We start from the raw sequence: 17,602 nt of genomic DNA on the forward strand, positions 1-17,602 counted from the left end.
GGGGGGGGGGGGGGGGGGGGGGGGGGGGGGGGGGGGGGTGTTCTGCCTGTTCAAAACTAAGACAGACCCTGGAATCAGTTCCCTTCATGTGCAGCTTGATGGAAGTATTTCTAGACATTTTTGCTCATAAGAAATGGCCTTTAATAACAATTATCTGAAGCCAACCAACCAACTCTGAAAGTTTACATTTATCTTTCATAAAACACTTTTCAAATGAAATTACTCAGACATCCTAATAACAAATGTCAATATATCAGGTTCTCTTTAATTCAAATCTCACTTTTTTGATACCTTTTTGAATCACTTAAAATCCACAAAAATTAGAAACAAATCAGCAGAGTACCATGTCATATCCAGCCCAATCTGGAATAAAAGTGGGAACTGACAGGTCAGGACCAAACCAGCCGACACAGACCGTATGGACAGAAGACTGAACCTTTCTGGGCCGTACATCGCCGTTACCCGAGACCCAACCACAAAATACTGTTGGTGTACACACTGAGAGGGCCACACTGCCTGCCCGCACAACACACTTCTACACCCTGGTTTCCTGTTACTGTAACTTTGCAAAAATATTCATTCAGATGCAGATTTCAAATGATTTTAATTTCTCGTTTTCATCACAGAAAAGGTGAAGAAATGTCCCATAAATCTCTCTCTCGTCTCTCGACAGAGCCAGAGACTCCCCCGGTGCAATTCATGATGGCCACTATTGAAACTCCTTTCATCAAAACTACTTAATCACCGCTGTTGTAAAATTATATATATTTTTTAAGCTATGTAGCGTATGGAAAGTAAACAAAATGGCTTCTTTCAAAAAAGGCATGAACACTTTTTCAGTTTGCGTAGCTGACTCTGAATCTGGTCGAACTCTTTCGAGATCGAGTGTTGGGCTACTCACGTAGGTGGCACAATCTGTGGTCAGTTAAAACTAAACTAAAACTGGACAGCCCTCCCTTGTTATCAGATGATCAAAGGGCACTGGGATAACGTATGAAGTAGAAGAGTTTGGTTTGATGCTGTGACCCTCCCTGAAAACCCACCCGTAATAAACAATCAAACCCAATCGCTGGGGAACAGGAAATATGACCTTATTCATCCTTTGAAAAGCTTATACAAATGAGTGAAGGTTATGAGGAGGGAGAGAGGGAATATCTACAGATAGTCAGAGAACAGCAATCAAGAAAAAAAGGGGAGGGAAGGAGGAGAGAGAGAGGAAAAGGTAGATGCATTTCATCTGAGAACAAGTCATATCTCAGGGACGAGGAGGGGGGGGGGCAGGCGGGACAGAGGGAGGAGAGGAGGGCGTTCTTCTCATGACAGCAACACTTTCTCAGGCACTTTTCTTCAGTTCCAGGTTCAGAAAGAGCTGGCAGGTGGTGTGATCAACCTCTTTCCAATGTAGACTCTGTTGAGCAGAAGGTAGACAAGGAGCAGGTTACAAACCATACTCACTGCAGCATGGGAATGTGACCGGTAAAAATATCACTGTGAAAAACAACCAGCTGTGGTGGTGTATTGACTAGACATGCAAGGAAAAGCTTAACCCCTTGTCAACACCCCGATCTGATGTCAGGAATCACTTTTCAACTGACTACATTCATTTTCTGTCTTCACCTTCAATGCATTCCTAGAAAAAAGGATGTTAAGTTTGGGAATCACTGGCTTAATTAGGAGCTTAACTAGGGGGACACTGCAAGGGGTCACGCATGAAAAGGGTAAAAATTGTGGCGTGAAACTTAAGTTGGACAGACCTTTTTCACTGCATTTTGACTTGTCCCACACAGCCGTAACAAGTAACACTAATTGCTTTGTTGTAACAATTGCTGGAACAGAGTCACCATTAATGTTATTAGTTCTACCTGTACTTTTCCTGCTATGGTGAAGTCACAATAGTCAAGTTTCCATCCACATTCAGCACAAAATTTTAACTAATTTCCATTAAAAAAAAAAATGCAGATGAATGTGCATTTCCATCCACTATCGTTATGTGAATATTAGGAGTTGAGTGCATCCATTCAGGTGCCACTAAACCATTGCAGAAGAGGGCGCAACAAGAGGATGTAATTAAAAAAGTGAATGACAAAAGGTGAAAAACGTGATGGAAACATCATTTCTGTTTTCTAACCCTAACCCTTTTCGTCTGCCGTTATTTTTCATCCGCCCAGTGGAGCGGAAGCTTCAGTGACGTTTCAGTCACATGCTTCCTGTACGTCGTGGTAACTCTTAAAATTTCCTGTGTTGTCGCTGAGATTTCATTTATGTGCAAACTGAAAATCTACATAAAAAAGGTGGATACAGATGTAAAATAGACATTTTTCCCAGCAGATATTTTGACATTTGTCATAGCAGGAAAAGGAGAGATGAACTACTACCATTAATGATGGCTATGTTCCCAGGAAGCCTCTCTAGTGAGTGAGTATAGCATGTACAGTGCCAGTCCCTGGACTTGCCTCACCAAAATAGAATTCAACAACCATAAAAATCATTAATGCCACCTGTGCACTTTCTGCTTTCAAAATGTCTGCTGTGAAAAAGATCTGTAAGGTCTTTGAACCTGGTTCACTTGGAAACAATAAAGGGGAAGAACAAGAGTGCTCTAACGTTGGCAAGGCTAACAAGAGTTAGCAACATTTATCCAGAAAGCAAAACCACATGTTAAGTACAAGACGGACACAAGAAAAACTGTCAACACTAGTCAAGCAAACATATCAGTCAAAGCTAGTGTCTTGCACTTCACTATCAGTACGGCCATGGGGCGTTAAATTTGTTCATGAAAAAAATATATATTTATACAATATATATATTTTGTTCTTTTATATTACACCATCTTGCAGCCAGACATGCAGACAGGGATACATAGTTTTTTAAGTCGATGCCATATACCAGTAGCTCACCCATAATACTGATGTGATCCAACAGGGACTTTCTTTTTATAGCACTATACATTTTTAAGCAAAGAACAAATTGGTGTGCATATCCAGAACGTTTCTCAGACATCTTAAGTGTTTTCTTCATTGAATGTTTGTGTAATTTAACAGTGCTATTAGGGCACTTAATAGAAAAACAGGTCTCCAAAATGCTGTTTTTGCAATTAGATAAATCCAGTATCAATATTTGTGAGTAGGACTGATATTGGAATATTATAAATACAGCTTTTGACAGCTAATGTCAGCTAAACTGGTGCCAATATAGCCGTTATCTCTACACAGAAACTAAAAACAACCAAACCCAGCACTATAGACTAACATGTAACTTGAGGAGGATTATGAAATATTTAAATGAACAGAAATACCAAAAATAAAACAATTAGCCCTTTTTCTCATACAGTTCTTCATAAACAACAGCTACCATTCAGTGAGACCATAGAGATTTATTATCTAACCATATAAACCCCAGAATAGCCAAGAGGGATGTTGTGATTATCACAGGTTTGTTAATGACACTCCTTGCATACCACGTCATGTCCAAGAAAAGACTGCTGCCTGAGGAATCCTCGCTGTGACATTATCTGATTGAGGAGCCAGGATTACTGTAACATGTGCTATCACAACCAGAGAGTGCCACTGGGAGCGTCGGGGGCTCACTACGAGGCAGCAGGTGAGCAGCCTTTCAGTCGGCAGCTGCTCTGCCTGCTTGTCATGAGGGGAGGGACACAGCTGACTGCTGTGTGCAGCTGTACAGCTCCCCCTACTGGGCTTCATGTACAACTGGGAAATATTTACAAATTAAGAAAATGCACAAATAATGTTTTATAAAATGATTGTGAAACACCTATACACTAATATCTGAGCACAAACTTGAACTGATATCAATACCCAAACCTTTAACAACACTAAATTCTGGGTGTTCTGCCCTTAAGTGACCTTTGGCTTCAGTGGACCGTTTCAGTGTTCTGTGATGGCGTAAGCGCTGGTTTTCCCACCCTGATAAGAAAACATTTCTGGGAGCAACAAATAAAATCTGTTATATTTTGGCATAAAAATTTTAATGAGCTTTTGACTACAAAAAGGCATTAATTTCAGTGTGACCCTTCAAAGATCTGTGGCAGTTTTTGCTTACCCCAGCCCCAGAGCCAGGACGTGTGATAGTAGCAGCGAGGGGATGAAGACTTTGAGGAACTCTGCGGAGAAGATGCCTCCTTTCTTCATGGCCCCGGTCTTCCTCATGCTGAGTGTTACAGAGCGTCGAGGGTGACGGAAGTGAAACTCCCTGCATAAATCACAGTCGCTTTAGACACAGCACTGCTGATTGACAACCTGATACCTGTCAATCTTGGTAAATGCGCCCCCTATAATTTGCTTAAGTCATTCATTGTTAGTCATTCATTGAAGTTTAGAGCTCTCAAATGAGACAACTTGGTTCAGCTTCATCTTTAGAGGACTGAAACACAAATACAAACATCTGAACCAAGTTTTTCTGGCTGATAAAGTAGACTGGCTTCGAAAAAGCTGTAGGTTTAATAGGTTATACAGCAATAAAAGTCATCAGCCCCCCCCTCCCCACTTTCATATAAAATTGATTTTTAAATTATTTTGTGGGAGCATGCATATATATATATATATATATATATATATATATACACACATACACACACACACAGACACACACACACACCTTATTACAAAGATTTTATTTCTCCCATCAAATTTTATTATGGAGAAAATTAAAGTCAGAGAGAGTCAGAGAGTCTATCAGCAAGAAACGTGTGTGTGTGTGTGTGTGTGTGTGTGTGTGTGTGTGTGTGTGTGTGTGTGTGTGTATATATATAAAAAAATATGATTGTGCGCCAGCTAAAATTGTTGTAAGTTCTGTACATTTATGCATTATTTAAATAGCTTTCTTTAAATTATTGGAAGAGAGGTTTAACTTGCATATCAATTAACCTTCAGCTTTTCCAATTGTAACGTGAGCGTCAGAGTTTCATACACAAATTCTGGCTTTATATTTGTGCTTTTAGACCAACTTTATTGCCATAATGAGTAATCCACTTACTCAGGACAAACAAGGAGCTGTGATTTGGTTGCCATGGAAACATTAGGTTGATGTTTGCTGAGTTTGAGACTTACTTGGGGGGAATGTTTTCCGGTCGACTAGACCAGTCAGCAACCCAATCTGCGTCCTTCATCAGGATGTCCATGTCCCTCTCCTTGTCCAAGACGTCTTCTTCTGACTAAAGAAAAACATTTAATTTAGCCTTTCAAGACAAACAAGATTGTGTATTTATTAAGAGTTTTGTTTCCAGAGTGCCCTCACAGACAAAAAGAGATAAAGAGTGAACAACAGTGAAAGTAATAGTGACAATGCAAAAGAAAGAAATCCACACTGGGAGTGGCAGCCATTTCCATGGAAACTAAAAGCCAGGCAGCAGTTGTCATTCTCGTGTACGCGCACGCACACACACACACACACACACACACACACCCCCCACTTCAGGGCAGGTGGTGGAGGTTCCCATGGAAACAGACTGAGAACCTGAGAGGTACACAAGCCCTTACTTGACTGTCTCTTCTGCCAGTCACGTCCACGTCAAAGATGATCTGTCCGTCATCCTGGGGACTGTGGGGCCGCGGAGGGCTGTGAGCAGAGTCAAAAAACGACATCAAGAGGCCTCGTTATTAGCAAAGTGGTGAACTCATGACTCCTCGTGACCTTCGCACCTTCCTGGAAACTGTTGTCATAGTGTTTACTCACTACTTGAGTCTGCTCAGCTTGCTTTTCCCTTCAGTTCTCTTTTCCCTACACTCTCTCACACTGGTTTGTTATGCATCTACAGTATGTAGAAGACTTGACAGTAGTTTTGTATTGTTCCACCCCTGTTTGACTTCACGCACATTGAGCAAGAAAGCTATATCTGGACTCGTGTGGTTGTTGAAAAGGAGTTTTCTTGCTGTCTACTTGATATTACAACAACATCTTGAATGGTACAGTATGTAATGCGTACCAGTGGTTTACCCAGCAGTAAAGTCCTGTTGCTCCTGTACTGAAGGAAATAAAAAAAATTCTAATTAATCCTGCGTAACATGACACCTTGATTGTTCTAAAATTGTTAAAACATTGCACTGCTGATACAGTGTTCTTGGATCAAATACTCAAACATCCTCAGGTGATTCGTTGACAGCTGACTGCCGGCTCTCTGATAAGCTCTGCTGTATCGCGGACTCGAGGATTACGCACAAGCACATGATGTGGCTGGGATTTGGAAGAGTCAGGATTTTTCTAATGTGCTCAGTAAAATGGGACGCAAGATGATGTCATTTTATTTTCGGAAACCAACTCAACTTCTGAGCAGGTGTCACGTCATAGTCAAAGCTGACCCAACATGTTGAGAGGGCAAATATACATATTTATGGGCTGACTTCAGTTTTCCACTGCAATATTAAGGAACGTTTAGAAGCTAAGTGACCATAGGTGGGGACACTGGGGACACTGTCCCAACCACATTTTGAAATGGATGATTTTGTCCCCGTCACTTTTTGAAAGCATTTCTTAAAAAATGTAAACTTACAAATGAAAATGCGTCGAGAAAGGTTTATTTGCACAATAAGAAAACACGCAAAGCAATTTAAATATAGAACAAACAAATGTGCGTTGTCAAAAAAAAGTAACAGGCTGCTGATTACTGCATTATATTCTGTTGTATTTTTCTATTTGTGAATTGTCACCTGCCAGCTGAATTTTTTGTTTCTCTTTTTATAAATGAAGACATTTCTACCCAAAATTGGAGCACAATGCAGGAAATAATATTCAAAATCGTCCCACATTTCAGCATTTCATATTACATCAAAATAGTGTTAAAATTCTTCTCATCTTGTTTTTGAGCATTGTCATGTCTCATGACCAAAGTGTATCATCATGCCCCTTATCTGATGCCGTGCTCCAGATTGCTCAGAACTGGGAAATGTCAGAGTTGAAATATCAGACTTAACCTCAAAGCATTCCAGGTGCACGGTGGTGCCTGACGCCGAAAGTGAACAAAAAACAAGGCTGATCGTGACAAACTCTTTGTCAAGTGTACACCCAGTTGCACCCTCAGGGCTTAGCACATAAACCGCCTCTACACTGGAAAGTTATATTTCAGTCAAGATGGCAGTTTTCTCAACATCTGAACTATCCAACAAACATTGCTTATCACTGATTTCACCAGAGAACACCAAGATTGTTTTACACGAGCAGATGTTGTTGAGTTTCTTGCTGCAAGACGACATGTTTTACTGTCGTTTAACAGCAAAGGAAAGTGACAGCCGGAAGGGAAGGCAAATGAGTTGCTGACTACACACCAGAGGGGCATTCCATCAACGTTGAGCTGCAACTGGGGGCACCCACTAATACAGGGATAGACCTCCTCAGTATGTACAAGATATTGTCTACTGCTTTTCCTTAAATGGGTAATAGCTAATAGTAGCCCTATATCTTTCAGTTCATCTAATGCAATTCTTTCTTCTTTTGCTTGACAAACTTCAGTGTTCTTCTATTCGCAGAGAAATTGCACCAACATGTCTGGGGCTCTTGATGAGGAGACAAGGGGTGCTTCTCAAGTCTCTTATTTGTCGTTTCCTCACTCCAACCAGAAGTTGTTACGCTCCGCCATCTTGCAGACTGTCCCAAAGCTCTTATTTGCGCTCCGAAGAGCAAGGATCGAGGAGCAGGACCGACACGCCCTTTATTGGGTAGCCGTTATTTTGATTGGATGCTGCAGCTGATCGGACTGATCTGATACATCACGACAGAAACATTAAGCTCAACTGTATCACTGCAAAGTCTTGATTTGATTTGTTTTATGATTCACTGTCTAGTTAAAATCTGAGTTTATTGTAGGTCTGAACAACAGAAGCCCCCTCACACACACACACACACACACACACACACACACACACACACACACACACACACACACACCTTATTAGAAAGATTTTATTTCTCCCATCAAATTTTATTATGGAGAAAATTAAAGTCAGAGAGAGTCGGAGAGTCTGTCAGCAAGAAACACGTTTATCATAATTTATCGTCATTAAGGAGTCGGACAAGCCACTAAACTGCACTAAAGTCTCTAATGAAGCAAGTAAAGGAAAATACAGCCTGCACATCCAGCCATCTCAGACTGCATCTGATGAAAGCAGCCGGCGGCTTAGCGAGTAAAATCAGCTTATGACAGTGTAAATGAAAGCTGCTGCGCAAATAAAAATCGTTATATTGATTTGATGGAAAGCAGTGATCGACTTGCGAGTGATGGGACTTGCAAATAAAACGTATGCAGTAGTGTTAAAGGATATCAGAAGAGGAAATAAACGGAAAGCCTAAAACTGTGCATCCACTTTGATATGAGTAACATCATTTCAATTTCCCTGAAAAATTTAGCCTAATAAATCCCAATACACCATGATCATATTCTGGGTTATTCAATAACAAATTCACAATCAGAATTAATAAATATAAATGCAGATAATATCAGCATTGTGCCAGTAGAAATGATGCAAAGAGAATCATGCTGCTCTGCACTGATAACTGAGAGACTTTATTAGTACCAACACCGTGCACATGTACAGTACACAAACTCCATGAAAAGTCTCTACAGCTGTTAGAGCCGACTGACAGCTGATCCAGCTGTGATCATGTGCTGCAATCATCAGAAACGGACGTCGCTTCATGTGATGCTTTGCAGGAAAGGACGTCTCATGTCTCATGCTTAGTTTTTAGGAAAAGACGCAAGTGAGGGAAACGTGGATGCAATTAGGAGACTTGAGAAGCAAAGTGACAAATGCCAGAGGTAAGAGTAAGACAAATGTGAAATGTTTTGGACATTCTACAAATTATGTATGACCATCCAACTGGCAGGACGTGACTAGAACAAGAAATGTGTCAGAAAGGAATGAAGTAACTCTTCATAATCAGTTAGCCTTTGACACATTCTCTTTCACAGGATGTAATTTAGTACATGTACAAGCTCATCGGCATTGAAAGTTAGTGAAATAATAAATATCTTCAACGCAACTTATACACGCTAAGCTTTCAAATAAACTGTGCTCACTCATGATTTTCATAACTTATTTTTTATTAATATGGTCTTTGAACACGTAAATTCATGCTTGTTCACATTGTGAGAAAAAGGTCAGAACTTGTGTTTCCAAACACGACATAAGTGACGCGAGTGTGAAAAGAGACTGGTCTTTTGGGATTCTGTTTCCGTCCACTGGAAATTCTTTGAGACAAAGTTAAATTAAGCTTGACAGTCGCCTGCTATGAAGCATCAAAATAAGTCAGGAGTTTACTTTATCTACCTTGATGGAACAGTCACCAGGTAAAAGAAAAATAACGTGTAAGTACAACAACTAAACCAAGGACAGAAGTGACACTATTTTGGCTTTAAAAATCAAATGCAACTTCTGAAGCAGGGTGCTCTAGGTCAGGAGAAGCATTAGACAGGAACCAAGTTGACCACGTGGTCTAAATATGCAACAACTATAAACATAGTCTTGTTTGAACCCAAGAACTCGTGACTTTCTTTTAACTTTTCAGTCATGGCGGACATTCCTGTGCCCTCTTGTGTATGAAATGTTAAGGAGATTAGGAAGTATATAACAGCCTTTTGACCAAAACCTTTCAGAGGTAAAGAAAGACAAGTGTACATATGGTGAAAAATCCCCAATAACAGGTTTAACTACAGGGAGGTCAGAAAAACAAACAAAACAGCACACAGACCAGTGTGTGCGGTCGAAAAGTCAAAAAAAAATAAATAAAAATCTCCTTTCCTAACCACTTTTTAAAGGAAAGATGTGAGGAGAAAGAGGTACTGAGCAAATATATGCGCTGTCTTCACATACAATTTTCCCCATTTCAATTAGTAAAACACAAAAAAATCACTATGTGGCTGTCGATGTTTATAATGTGGTAGGCCGCCACAAATAAATCAAACACTGAAATAATACATTATATTTACTGAAGAGGTTATCCAGCTTGATCATAGCCGTTTCTAAAAGGCATTAAGGGTATCTACACGCTGCAACATTATCCTCACTTAGATCATTTTACAAGACTAGTAACATAGCTCGCATGGGTCTCAGTTATTGTTGACAGTTCAAGACATAGGGCCAATGCATATTAGCAAGTTATGGCATAAGAGAGAAAAGGCTTAAAAGCCAATGGTAACTTACATGGTGATCAACATCCTTTATCCATCATGGTTGGGGATAGAAAATTCTAATAAAACAGTTTATGGCATATTTCAACAATCCGAAACATAAAATGGGGCTGAAACAGCATTAGATTACAGCAAAGACAAAAGAAAACAAACTAAAAGGAAGAAGGAAAATTTGAGCGTCTTATTCAAGTATCTTAATGTGTGTCTTTATTTCAGCGACTTTGCTAAATGTGGTCAATGGATTTTATCGTTTGAGTTTGAGAACCTGCTTCGCTTTAAATATTGCTGCCGCAAGGAATTGTGGGACGGCATTATCTCCTTTCCTTTCGTAATGGATGGTCCAGTGTATCCTTTGCAAAAGGTGATAGCTAGAGAGAATTCAACCAGCTCTTATGATGACTGCCATTTAAATGCTTCCAGTTCACTTCACTCAGTTAGGAACCTTCCTAAGCAATAAAGACTTTTCGACCGCAGCGTTTGTCTTCACAGGGACCCTTCAGCAGGGCAGGATTGATATCCCTGATATTATAGCGATTAATTTATCCTTTATGTATTGTTAGTGTATGGCGAGTTTACCCTTTTTGTATCCCGTAGCGGGATATTTCTTACATGTATTCTTTTATTTTCTATTTCTGAAATACAAATATATATTTTTTTTTATTTGGTTATCCCCCCCCACACACACACACACACACACAGTTAGCTATCTGATAAGGATAAATGAAAATCTTTATGTATGTTTTGATTATGCAGATTTCTTTTAAGCATATATATTTGTGATATGGGAAATGTATTGGCTCTCTGACTTTATTCTGAGTTTTTGTATGCATCTGACTATTTTTGTAATTTATAATAAAGTTTCTTAAAAAAAAAAAAAAGAGCTTGGTTAGCGTCTGTGATAGATGCTAATTTTGGCTAGCAAAAAACAAGCTTAAAGCAAAATGTACTAACTGGAAAAACAGCTGACTCATAAGCTTTGAATAAACGTGAAACTAAAGACTCAAACCATAAAAGGAAAGTGTTTACTGAGGTTATAAATCAAGTGAGAAGTTGGGTCAATTTTACCATTAAGTCCAATGCAATCGGACTGATTATTGCGATCAGAGTCGCCGCCCCCCGCTGGCCATGGAGGTTCTAGCTTGGTAAAACTTAACAATACCTGTCACAGGAGGAGTTGCTGCGGCTTGATTCGTGCTGGGCGTCCAGCAGGATCTTCTCCATGTCTCCGTTGTGGATCGAGGATGATGACGGAACGTGCTCCAGCCCCCCAACCATGGCTTCCGCTTCCTCTTCCTCCACCTGAGGGAGGGGCAGCAGGCCTGGGGCCGGGCCGTCTGTGGAGGACAACTGGACTGATGCGACTGTGCCTCGGTTCATCTCCAACTCCACCCAGGACCCTGTGGAAAGAAACAGACCATCATGCAACTTTCCTTCACTCACCTCTGTCAGCGATGCTTATATTCCAAGTGGTTTAAAAATTCTATTTCCACCTGGATTTTAAATTAGTATAATATTAAGCTGTAAAACCTGCTAGGCACTTTGGATAAAAAACAGCAAATCACACACAAAAAAACCCCACTTTATTGTGATAGAGAACAATTATCAGATGATATTAAGGTATAACTTAGGTACTGACACAAACTCTTTTGCCAATAAAATTAGTGTGCAAATGAGTGGCGTCATTGTGTCCTTGATGATAATGAACTGTGTCTATAATGCATATTACCATCCTTTTGGTAACATTCCCCAAATAGGTCTAACAACCTGTTTGTGCCTATAGCAGGAGACAATGTGCTGCCTACCTATTCAAAGGAGCCTGGCGACCGATGTGTTAGCTGCTATGGTTAGCCAGTCAACATGCATGCAATCGCTGACTTAGGTTTAGGCACACACCTCTGTGATAGGGTAAGGGGCTTTGGGGAGCTGTCAGTGCCTTTTACACTAACATAGCTAGCTTCTTAGCTAGCTACTAGTGCTTCCAGTCTAGGCAGCGCGTCTCATACAGGGGCGCACGAGGGCATCTCATACAGACGCTGAAGGGTAACTTCTGCATCCTTTCTGAAAGCATCGGTATTTGACGCCCTGAGATGAGAACAGACCACAGACACACGAGTAATTGTGAACAGACACATTTGTGGTAACCCTCTTTGACTGACAGGACCACTTCTGCGCATGTGCAGATAGGGATCGGGCTGCCAGTACGGTTTGGGCTCTGGGAGAAAGTTTTAGTTGACCTTTTTCACAGCAGGACAAGGACAGGTGTAACTTATCAGATTAATGGTGCCTCTTTACAATTTTAATGCCCAGCTGAGCAAGCTTGGCAGATTTGCAACCATCCTGCTATGCTATATGTCAATTATCTACTTCTCTTTGACTAGTACAGGGTGTTCCAAGACGGAACGACTGAGCCTGTCAGTCAAACAAGTTCAAGAGTAAAACTCTATTTACTACTGTGTGATGAAAGGGCAGTAAATGCCTGTGTATGTGCTATGGTATCATGTAGACCTTGACTGTGATATATGGTACTCTCCCTGCGTGTACGAGAGCTTTGCCATGGACTGACAGCTGAGGGGGTACAGCGTGTCAGAGCTGAGTTACAAATACATGGAAGGGGCTGGTTATCTAGGGCAATAATTAAAATAATGGGGGTAGGGGGGCTCCAATACCCCTTGTCATGCAGCTATGAAAGCACTTTCTCCTTCTGTACTTAAAATTAAAAATTCTGAGCAAGTCAGATGACCCCATAATGATAAGTAAACATGTTCACATGAGCTTCCAGGGAATAAAATTTCAAAGTTCAGGATTCAGGCCAGTTATACCCCCTACCCAAACGATGCACCCCTCCCCCACTACACAGGGCTAGACTCAGCACTCACACTCATCCTGCAGATTACACGGCGGACGGCGAGCCAAGCTGGTGTTGACAGCCCATTGTCTCCGCTCCGTGGACTAAAACCACAGTGCCATGGCGCTGACTCTCCCGAACATTCTGGCCACAGAGCAGTTATCAGCTGTTGGGTGGATTTAGAGGAAGTAGACATGGGGTGACATCTTTGATCTACTAATGCTGAGGTTCAGACGGGAGGGAGGAGGGCTGAGGCTTCCTCTTGACTTAAGACCACAGGTATTAGATAAAAATGTTTACAACACTGGCGTGAGAGCTCCAGGAAACGCCAAAAATAACACAGTCTCAGATAACAGGGCACACTGCTGGCCCAGTGCAAGGTCTTATTGTCCCTAAAGCTATGTCTCAGCATGCACTCATACCCTCATATTAGACTGTGAAAGTACACGTACTGTAACAGAAGTCATTTTCCATTTCAAAACTCCATACTTTTCCAGACTCACATTTCAAGACTTCAGACTATATTTGGCATCTGAGCACAAATAGCTAGATGTTTGCAATGTAAATAAATGGTTTTAAAATCTAATTCTGACTTTTTATGCTATTATGTTGCAAAATAATAGACAGAACGGTGTAGTTAGATACCGTAACTCATTCAATCAATTTTGTGGCCGTTCAATCCACACTCCCACACAGAAGGTTGGGCAGTTCCACTGTCAAACATTTCTGTCCAGAGAGGAAGTAAACTAACTGGTGCTACTGTACTATTTCCCCCCCACTAGGGGCATGTTCAATCTGAAAACGGTGAGCACCGTTTTGCTACCATTTCCGGGTTAAACATGTTTCCTCGAAATAGTGCTTTGAGATATGTTTTTCCTTGTTTGGTGGTGGTGTCAGAGGCTTTACCCAATCAGCAGTGACTTGTATGTAACACGGCCATATTAAAAAGGCAGTGAAGTGCAGTGCACTTGCGTACACAACAGAGTTTGAGGTACCGCCACTGTCCTTTTAAATAAACGGCCGCTGCAAAACATGAAGGAAGTTGAACTTCCAAAAATGGTTCACAGGCTGGCACGTGACACTAAAAACTAAAGTAAGCTTATGTTAAATGCACGTGTTCAAAAATTTAATGATTGCATGATGTGAAGTTTGCTATTTATTCAATTATTCACATTATAAAAACTACATTTGATGTTCATAAGTATAATTTATGTATAAATATATTTTTTGCAGTTAGGCTAACACAATTCATAGTTTATCCTCATTTCTGCTTAATAGCAGCTAAATACTTTTATTATATTTATATTAGATTTATTTAAATGATTTTGTTTGCGGGCGGCGCGGTGGTGCACTGGTTAGCACTGTCGCCTCACAGCAAGAAGGTTGTGAGCAAAGGTGAGCAATAGGCTTTGATGTATGTTTTCTCTTGTTTGGTGGATGTCAGAGGCGTTACCCAATCGGCAGCGACAGAGTGTTCCAGGCACCATCAATTCAGTTGAAATAAACGTTTTGCTACGTTTTGTCGTGGCTGAACTTGGCCATGGCACCAAAAAAATAATAATAGTAATAATAATAATAATAATAATAATAATAATGTAGCTAATGTGCGTTCAGTTGCACACCATACATCAAGCTCACTGCAGCACGCTCACACAGTGGTAAACAAATTGGCAGCATTGACTCCCTGCTCCAAACACCATGAAAAACACTCGACTGCTTGTAGGATTATTTTACTTTAAGAAATTCTGAATTTTATATTTAAAAAAAAAAAAACAGAATAGGGGCAATAGTCTGGAAACACTAATATGTTTTTTTTATTCCATACATATCCAGTAGGGCTGAACGATTTTGGAAAATAATCTAATTGTGATATTTTTTTTTACCAACATTGCAATTTAATATGCGATTCATTTTTAAGCTCTTTAACTTCTGTATTCAGAACAGACAAGCAGAAAATCAGTGTATAGCATGACCAACACAATATTGGATAGATTAAACATACACTGTTCTTGTAGGTCAGGCCTGTGTTATGATGAAATTAGGTGATTTATGAATTGCATGAATTATTATGAGCAATGGTGGAGAAGAAATATAAAATTTTAATAATATTAGAAAGATAATTTGAGAGTCAAATCATGGCAGATATAATAGCATCAGGTCTGCCTACCTACAGACCACCAGAAAAACTAACTCACCACAGTGTGTTATACAGTAAGCACTCAATACAAAACCCAAAGTTCAACCACCAATTAATGAGTCCTTATCCCAGTATGCAAACAGTTTGAGGTTCAATTCAAAAGTTGGCCAATGACAGTATAACTAAGTGACGCCTCTTGTGTCTAATAGACAAGCTTAGTAATTCTCAGACAACACCAGAGATCCTCCCTCCTCCGCCACAGCCTCCGATGCTGATGAGCAGCGCACTGGCTGTGACCAGGCTGTAACTTGGGACAGACTGGGCCTCTTTCTGACTTTGAAGGAACCCTGTAATATATCCTGGTGCACCAACGCCACCACTAGAATGTGCTGTGAATTTTAAACTTCATTAGTTATTCTGGCTCTGTCTGATGTAATTATGACCACTAAGTTTATCCGCCAAATACAAATGAGTAAGTTAATTAAAAATGGTTCTGGGTTAATGTTGTGGTAGGGATTATGGGGAGATCCAGACTAAATAAAATATTGAATCCTTATTAAATGTTTAAGAAAGTAATTCAAAAAGTTGGACTGTTCTAAGAACTACCAAACGTGAACGTCTATATATATATATGTATATATGACACACTGTCTATAATAAAAGCAACATTTGTTGCTTTCCATCACCTATAACAGGAGAAAGATTTAACCTGGCATCCTGTTAAATGTCCAAATAATAGCCACCAACCAAATGCTGGCAACTTGCTTACCCCACAGGTTATTTTTAAAAAGGTACCTATCAATCACTAGATATACGAGACTATTAAAGAATTGTGTGTCTCTTAAAATAAGAAAAGTGAAGGAAAGTTTGAGTCCTGCCCAGATGTGGCTTTGTTTCAGGCCAGCCTCCATGTTCCTACACTGCTGTGTGCTGTCCCCACACTTTCCCCACCTTCCTCGCCCCTAAAACGTCTGTGGCCATAAATAGCATGCCAAGTCACGGCCCCCCCACAGTGTGGAAAAAAATAAACCACAGCGTACAGAGGAAGGCCCCTGAGTCAGTGCTGCATGTAATAAACATACCTTTGTTTACGTCGCTAACGCCATCCGCAAAGCCGAGGTCTAATGTACCCTCCAATTTCAACAACTGAATGCTCAGGTGAAACATTTCCACACACATGAAATGAGAGAGTGAACACACGGTGGGAAAATGCTGTGTCAAATGCTGACTGAGTTAGAATTTTAATTATTTGAAAGAGATGGTTTTTTATGAAACTGGTAGCCTACTTACACAGACTGAAATCTGAAAATATAATTAATAAAAAGGATGAAGATTACAAACGTTAAAATTTTACACTGATTTCAGTTCTTTAGAAAGACTTAACTGTCTGTAAAGAACAGCAACTACATGCCAAATTGTCCTAATTTCTCCAGCCCCATTTTTCCAGCTCTGACTTCTTCCATCTCGCCTTGTTGACAAAGCTTAAACCCGCCCCTCCGCGTGAAACGCTGATTGGCTCACTTGCCTATCACTCAAGCCTGTCGAAGCGCCATTGGTTAAACCACTGTCAATAAACATACGGAACATAACGTCCCTTTCTTTACCTTCAATGTAGCTTCACGGCGGAAAAAAGATAGGGCAGAATAAACTTTATAACCACCTATAAACTTGTTATAAGCATACAGCCGCTTCCCCCGACACGTTCCCCAGACAAACAACACACTGACAAGCTGTTCCAGTCCAGCAATTTGGTCACATTTAGCTTACCGTTTAGCCCAGAGTCTCCGTTGTTTTCTGTAGTGTTAGCAGCGTCGGACATGGTTGTGCCTGGTGAGCAGGACGGGTTTCTTAAAAGGCTCAAGTCAGTGCAGAAGGCGCACTACCTTAACTTCACACATTCAGACCTGCCCTGTTTTTCAGAGAGCGGCAAGCTAAGCTAAAGCACCGCTGCGGTTTGTTTCTCGTCCGTTTTGCTGGTCTTGAAGCAGCAGCCGCCGCGAGCTGCTCACTCACACCCCCCTCGGTGCTGGTGATGACGTCAGGTTGTCCGGTTGACAACAAAAGAGAGAGAGGAAGTAGAATTACATAACGAGCAGAAAAACACCCGTACAGGGTAGGGTATGTATGGACTATTAGCGTGGATTATCGGTCAACAGTATAAATTCAAACAATACGCCATCTGGTGATTGGTTGCTATCTCAATTTGCCCATGTGGGATGAGGCGTGCGTGCATACACGTACACAGCACATGCCAGTCAAGAAACGAGGCAGACGTGTACCCAACTCTAGTTCTCAGCAACCAGACACCACATCAGCTTATTTTAGTAAACCGACAGTGGTTCATTAAGTGCCAGAGAGCGGCTGGTTTTCATTACGTCCATCAGTCACATCAGCTTTAATGCCAGGTGCTCGTAGTTGTTTATGATTTAAAAAAAAAAAAAAAAGAACAGCAGAAACCCAAATGGAGAAGGTATGACTCCTC

At 40.7% G+C, this 17,602-nt stretch overlaps 1 protein-coding gene across 1 annotated transcript; it reads right to left on the reverse strand.

Moving 5' to 3' along the window:
• Positions 1 to 243: 243 nt before the first annotated feature.
• On the reverse strand, positions 244 to 17,436 carry bnip3lb (BCL2 interacting protein 3 like b). Its single transcript, XM_046066616.1, has 6 exons — positions 16,888 to 17,436; positions 11,298 to 11,535; positions 5,499 to 5,577; positions 5,070 to 5,173; positions 4,063 to 4,212; positions 244 to 1,408 (listed from the first exon to the last, which is right to left on the reverse strand). Exons 1-6 carry the CDS (start codon positions 16,937 to 16,939, stop codon positions 1,360 to 1,362), a joined length of 672 nt encoding a protein of 223 aa, XP_045922572.1. The 5' UTR covers positions 16,940 to 17,436; the 3' UTR covers positions 244 to 1,359.
• Positions 17,437 to 17,602: the final 166 nt, after the last annotated feature.

The sequence above is a fragment of the Micropterus dolomieu genome, linkage group LG13 (genome assembly GCF_021292245.1).
Source record: "Micropterus dolomieu isolate WLL.071019.BEF.003 ecotype Adirondacks linkage group LG13, ASM2129224v1, whole genome shotgun sequence".
NCBI lineage: Eukaryota > Metazoa > Chordata > Actinopteri > Centrarchiformes > Centrarchidae > Micropterus > Micropterus dolomieu.

What these genes read in the sequence shown, in the direction of transcription:
- bnip3lb (XM_046066616.1), bottom strand. Translation starts at nt 16,939, where the DNA reads ATGTCCGACGCTGCTAACACTACAGAAAACAACGGAGACTCTGGGCTA. An exon ending in CGGAGACTCTGGGCTAAACG is followed by an intron (nt 11,536 to 16,887) that starts GTAAGCTAAATG and finishes TTCTTTCCACAG; the next exon opens with GGTCCTGGGTGGAGTTGGAG. An exon ending in AGCAACTCCTCCTGTGACAG is followed by an intron (nt 5,578 to 11,297) that starts GTATTGTTAAGT and finishes CTCTGCTCACAG; the next exon opens with CCCTCCGCGGCCCCACAGTC.